This window comes from Sinocyclocheilus grahami, unplaced genomic scaffold, assembly GCF_001515645.1.
Source record: "Sinocyclocheilus grahami isolate Dianchi unplaced genomic scaffold, SAMN03320097.WGS_v1.1 scaffold25.1, whole genome shotgun sequence".
Lineage (NCBI taxonomy): Eukaryota > Metazoa > Chordata > Actinopteri > Cypriniformes > Cyprinidae > Sinocyclocheilus > Sinocyclocheilus grahami.
This window is the reverse complement of record NW_015505204.1, coordinates 3,545,350-3,551,443: the sequence shown is the minus strand read 5'-3', so window position 1 is coordinate 3,551,443 and position 6,094 is coordinate 3,545,350. Positions and strand designations below refer to the sequence as shown.

The 6,094-nt window shown below is 32.2% G+C and overlaps 1 protein-coding gene across 1 annotated transcript in view; it reads left to right on the top strand.

Moving 5' to 3' along the window:
• Nucleotides 1-570: 570 nt before the first annotated feature.
• Nucleotides 571-6,094, top strand: part of dachb (dachshund b) — a 17,801-nt gene continuing 12,277 nt past the window's right edge. Inside the window, exons 1-2 of the mRNA XM_016250281.1 lie at nt 571-709; nt 4,105-4,224. Of these exons, the coding sequence (XP_016105767.1) occupies nt 571-709; nt 4,105-4,224 (259 nt within the window). The remainder of the gene's footprint in view (nt 710-4,104; nt 4,225-6,094) is intronic.

The following is a 6,094-nucleotide window of genomic DNA, read 5'->3' as shown; positions in this document are numbered from 1 at the left end:
TCTGAAGGATCATGTGACACTGAAGACTGAAGAAATGGCTGCTAAAAATTCAGCTTTACCATCACATTAATAAATTATATTTTAAAACATTAACAGTTATGTCAAATTGTTATAATATTAAACAATATTATTGTTTTTACTCATCATATAAAGCAGCCTTAGTGAGCATAAGAGACTTATTAAAAATATTAAAAACTTATATTAAAAATATTACCAAAAGTTTGAATGGTAGTGTATAATTTTTTTTTAATCATGCTGGGATTTGGGGGGAAACAGTTAAAATACTTGGAAGATTTCTACATTTAGGCTAATGCAAAACCGTTATTAGTTGTGCCATTGGCAGTGATCATGTTATGTAATTTTGGCATTATGGAAAATGTTTGTTTTAAATAGGTTTCCTGTCAAACTTGATGCTGTAATTTAAATTAAACGTGATATTTTTTATTTCTTTTTTTAAGCAATGTTTGTATTAGTATTATTATTTGTAAAGTGTTATTAAAAGTACAATTTGCTTTAAATGTATATTAATTTTCAATGTCTCTGTTGTCCTTAATGATGGGCACAATACTAATGTATGTTTACACCCTTCACAGCTCTCGTCCAGGTCGCCCACCGAAGCGTTCCTATGGGGCCGATGTGCAAGAAAGCCCCAGAATCCTCCACCACAGAGCAAACAACCTTCTGTCTCCAGCCCTGCTGTCACCTACAGGTAAATGCAAGCGTACAAACACCCGTCTCGTTTTTCACCACGTTCTGTGTGCTGTAAATGTAGATGAGCCTCAATTTACTCACTCACAGCCCCCTTCAACACATATGAAAAGTATATGCTTAAATCACTCCCTCCTCTGCTGTCCTTCTGCTCATCTTTCATTCTCTCTCCCTTTCTGCCGCTCTGTTCGGTCATCTTTCATGCACCTTCTTTTACGTATGACAGTGATGAATGGCACACCCCAGCGGGATCACTCATCCATCTGTTCATCCCTCTCTATTTCCCTCTTCCTCTCACTGGCCAGAAGCCTCACATCCCCCGTCATTGCTTCTCATCTCTACTGTATCACATTGGGAAGGGTGGATGCTGAAAATGTGCTGAAATCTGCCCCAAGAAATGTCTTATTTCTGCCAGAATCAGGAGTGTAGCAATGATTATACCTGCAAGGGGACATGTCCTTCCCACTTTTAGACAATTATGGCTAATTCTCAGGAAACAGCGACTTTTTGCCAGATAATGTCTGGAAAATATAATTAACTATAATTAAATTTTTTTTATACTGTATTTTTACTTTTTTATCATGTGAAAAAGTAACTACTTAACTTTCAAGAAATCATATTTTCCCACCTCAGATCCAAAATATCTGGGCATTAACCATCATAGACATTTTTATGACCTATTTTTAAACTGTGATCCCATATGTGGGTATACCAGTAATTATTTATGATTACTAGCCTTAAGACGTAAAGTTTCAACCATCACAATAAGTACAGTTAGTCTTACTGTATTATATATATATTGCAGTTTTATTTTTATATTTTATAGTTTTTATTTTAAGTTTATTTTAAAATGTTGTGTGCTTTTGTAATTTTATATATTTTTATTTCTATTTCGCTTTAAATTATTATATATTTTTTTTCATTATTTTATTTTATTTATTTCATTTTTAGTTTGAGTTCTTTTTAAATACTTCAGTTTCAACCTATTTTATCTAACCTATTTGTCAAGGCAACATTTCTAACCTTCGTCTAATCTCTCATCAAGTTTATCATCTTATATTCATATTTATATTATATTTCAGCTTCATTTCATTTAAATACAATTATTTTAAAAGTGCTAGTTTTAATTTTATTTAACTGTAATAACACATTACATTATTTACACAGCTTTTGTATAAAAAATACACTCTAAAAAATGCTGGGTTAAATACAATCCAGTGCTGGGTAAAATATGGACAAACCCAGCAATTGGGTTGTTTTGACCCAGTGGTTGGGTTACTACACAGAAGGTTGGGTTAAACATTTAACCCAACCGCTGGGTCAAAACAACCCAATTGCTGGGTTTGAGGATGCGCTAGACTTGCAGTGATATTCTGCCGTGTTTGAGCAGTTACCGTGGCGATGTCACTTAGAGTCTTGGCATCGTCAAGTGGCAGATGTCAGGACTCGTTAGGAATGAGAGTAGGGCAGTTTGCTTTGATTTGCCAAGTGCTCAGTCATTGTTTGGGGCTATGACAGTTGGGTAAAAAAAAAAACATGGTGAGTGAATCAGTGATTATATTCTAACAGCAACATACAACAAGCCAGAAAACACAATGGAGACATGACAGTATTTTGCTTTGCATTTTGTTTGCTTAGAGAAGGAAGAAAATCAGAAATTAGTTTAATATCTCATGTGCTTTACTAATAAACAGCCAATATGTTATGAATAAACATGCTAACAAGTAACTAGTTAATAGTGAGAATTGGTCCCTATCAATTAGAGTGCTATGTTTATTATTATTAATTTTGATTTTTTTTTACATGTTTTTGAAAAGTCTCTTATGCTCATCATGCATGCAACTGTTGAGAAAAAAATTAAGACAAAAATTGCAATATTGTAAAATATTATTACAATTTAAAATAACTGTTTTGTATTTGAATGAAAATGTAATTTATTCCTGTGATGGTAAATGTTCAGCATCATTATTCTAGTCTTCAGTGTCACATGATCCTTCAGAAATCATTCTAATTTGCTGCTCAAAAAAAACATGTCTTATTATCAGTGTTGAAAACAGAACACTTGAGCAGAATTTATTTGACATAGAAATACTTTCCAACATGATAGATGTGTTTATTGTCACTTTAACCAATTTAATGCATCCTTGCTGAATAAAGTAGTAATTTCTTTACAGAAAAAAAAAACTTACTGACCAAAAACATTTTAATACAGTATATGTTTGTGTATATGTCTGAGAATTTTCTCTGTACCTGGAATATTTCACCCAAAAATTATAATTCTTCATTCCAAACCTAAATATGGAATGCAAATGGAGATATTTAGCGGAATGTCCAAGCTGCTCTTTTCCATAACAAAATTGACCTTGTGATTTGCATTATTGCCAAGCTCAAAATATTACAAAAAGTACCATAAAGTAGTCTGTGTAACATGTGTGGTTTAAGTCCTCCAAAACCATTTGACAACTTTTTATAAGAAAAAGAGAAATTTAAGTTACAGTGCTCTAAGTTGTATCATAACTGTGAGTTACAGACAATACATGTTTTTTGGAGGAACTACTCCTATATTTGTGAGCTGCATCAAACAAGCTCAGTTTCACAGCTCATTTTTTAAAAGCATGTTTTCTGTATAAATGTACATATATGTAATTTATTCCTGTGATGGTAAAGCTGATTATTTTTTTGCAGTGATTGGTTAAGTTATCAGTTCCGCATGATCTTTCAGAAACCTAATGTTCTGATTAATATTCTGGTGCTCATTTATTACTAATTATTATTAGTGTTTAAATATTAGTAATGGTTCTGATTCAATGTTGAAAACCATTTTAATGCTTAATATATTTGTGGCAACCGTGATACATACGATGAATAGAAAGTTCAAAAGCACTTGAAATACTTGAAATAGAAATAATTGTAACATAATTGTTTTTACTGTAACTTTTGGTCAGCTTAACACACCCTCTTTTTTTTTCTTTTTTTTTTTAATGTTGCTTACCGTCAAACTTTCGAGTAGTTATGTATCACAGTTTCCACAATATGTTAAGCAACAAAAACTCTTTTCAAATAAATGATCACATTTTTTGATCAAATAAATGCACCCTTGGGGAACATAAGACACTTCCTTCGAAAGCATTATTATCCCAAACGTTTCACCGATAGTTTATATCTGCATAATAGATTTGGATGGAAAATTAATCTTGAATTTTTTGGCATTTGACTGGAGAAAATAATGGCAAATTTGAGCTCAGTTTGGGATTGAGATTTGAGATTGTTGATATATCTAATAAAACTGTTGAGGAGACACAGTTGAAGTTGTCTCCATTTGATTACTCCATTGCTGTATGGGAGAAAGTGTGAGACAGTTGTTTGTGTTTATGATTGTTCTTGAATGTATTGCAGGTCTAACAACAGCTGCCATGGCTGAAGCTTTGAAGATACAGAAGATGAAGATAATGATGAATCTACACAAGACCCACAACGGCTCAGAATTCGATTCAGATGAGCTCAACACTAATACAGGTACAGGGCTTGTGCTTACACGATTTGTTTGTTAATGTGTGTTTGTGTTCCTTTAAGGCAGCTTGTTTAAAGTGCAATCTAGATGTGCCAGACAGATGGCCTTGCAATAGTAGTAACCTGGGCCTTTTGGGTGAGATGAGCCCCATCACGGAGCTCGCCCATGTTGCAGGGTTGTGCTTGGTTTACAGAGACTAATGGTGACATTAATGACTGCTGCCTGACTGTGCATTTAGAGAAGACCAACAACAGACAGAAGAATAGTTAATCGTACACCAGCCCTTGAGATGAAACAAGGCATTTGCTGCAGGGGTGCATGTGTTTGTGTATGTGCATACAAGCCAAGCAAAATTAGAAAATATGTAAATGGTTAATGTTGCATTTGTACAGTATTTTTGTGTGTACATGCATAAACAAAATTTGTTGATGATGCAAAGCATTTTAAAAGTGTGCAACTTTTCTGATTTAGCTTATTATTTAATTTTTTAATCTCTATATTTATATTATTTATATTAATATTTATTATATTTGATTTTATGATAGGAAATGTGAAATACATAAAAATAAAATAAAATATAACAATATAATAAACAAAATAATAAAATTATATATATATATATATATACACACAGTATATGATTAATAAAAATTAAATATTTAATTATACACCATTAAAAACAGTAATAGTATTAAATATTACAATTTAAAATAATGTTTTCTATTTTAATATATTTAAAAATGTAGTTTATTTATGTGATAGTAAAGCTGAATTTTCAGTCTATATTTATATTATTTATATTAATATTTATTATATTTGATTTTATGATAGGAAATGTGAAATACATAAAAATAAAATAAAATATAACAATATAATAAACAAAATAATAAAATTATATATATATATATACACACACAGTATATGATTAATAAAAATTAAATATTTAATTATACACAATTAAAAACAGTAATAGTATTAAATATTACAATTTAAAATAATGTTTTCTATTTTAATATATTTTAAAATGTAGTTTATTTATGTGATGGCAAAGCTGAATTTTCAGCATCAGTACTCCAGTCTTTAGTGTCACATGATCCTTCAGAAATCATTCTAATATCTGCTGAAAAATATTTCTTGTTATTGTCAATGTGTGCTGCTGCTCATATTTTGTGTGGTGTATATCTCTGATAAATAGAAAGTTCAAACGACAAAAAGGAACATTTCACTTCTGTTAGTGCACTCAGCAGTATTTGCTAGACAGAATTTTTAGGCATCACATAAAATCTTGAGTCTTCAAACACAGCAGCCATATACTAACTGTGGCTAAAACTAACATAGATAATGTGAACTTCAAAAGCCATTCTCAAAAGAGTTTAGGAGGAAGAGAGCGCAGCATTCCTAGAGAGAACAGCTGTGGACAAGCATAATTTAGGAGAGAAGAAAAAACGGCCTTCATCAGAAAGATGGAATGCAGTCAAGGAAAATCAGCATCAAGGATGACATCAGCAGAGCGGAGAGAAGCAGCGAGAGATACTTTTTTCCCCCTGCGTTGACAAGTTGAAAGAAAAATTCCATGCATTATTTAACAAGATGGCCGAAACCTGTCATACGGGTGATTGCCTGCGTTAACAGAAACAGGTGTGCGCTGTGTGTGTGCATACGGGTGTATGTTAGCACATGTGTGCTTGTTTTCACGTCCGCGTGCATTTAGCAGGGAACTCGTGTATAGTGTAATGCACACATTATCTGTTTGCCCCTCTTTCCCTGTGGTCAACATTTTTGTATCTTCACCCGTCCACCCCCTTTCCCTCTCATCTTGTCTGTTTGAAGTTGCTCTCATTTTTAAGATGCTGTTTAAATCAGTAGTTTTTTTTG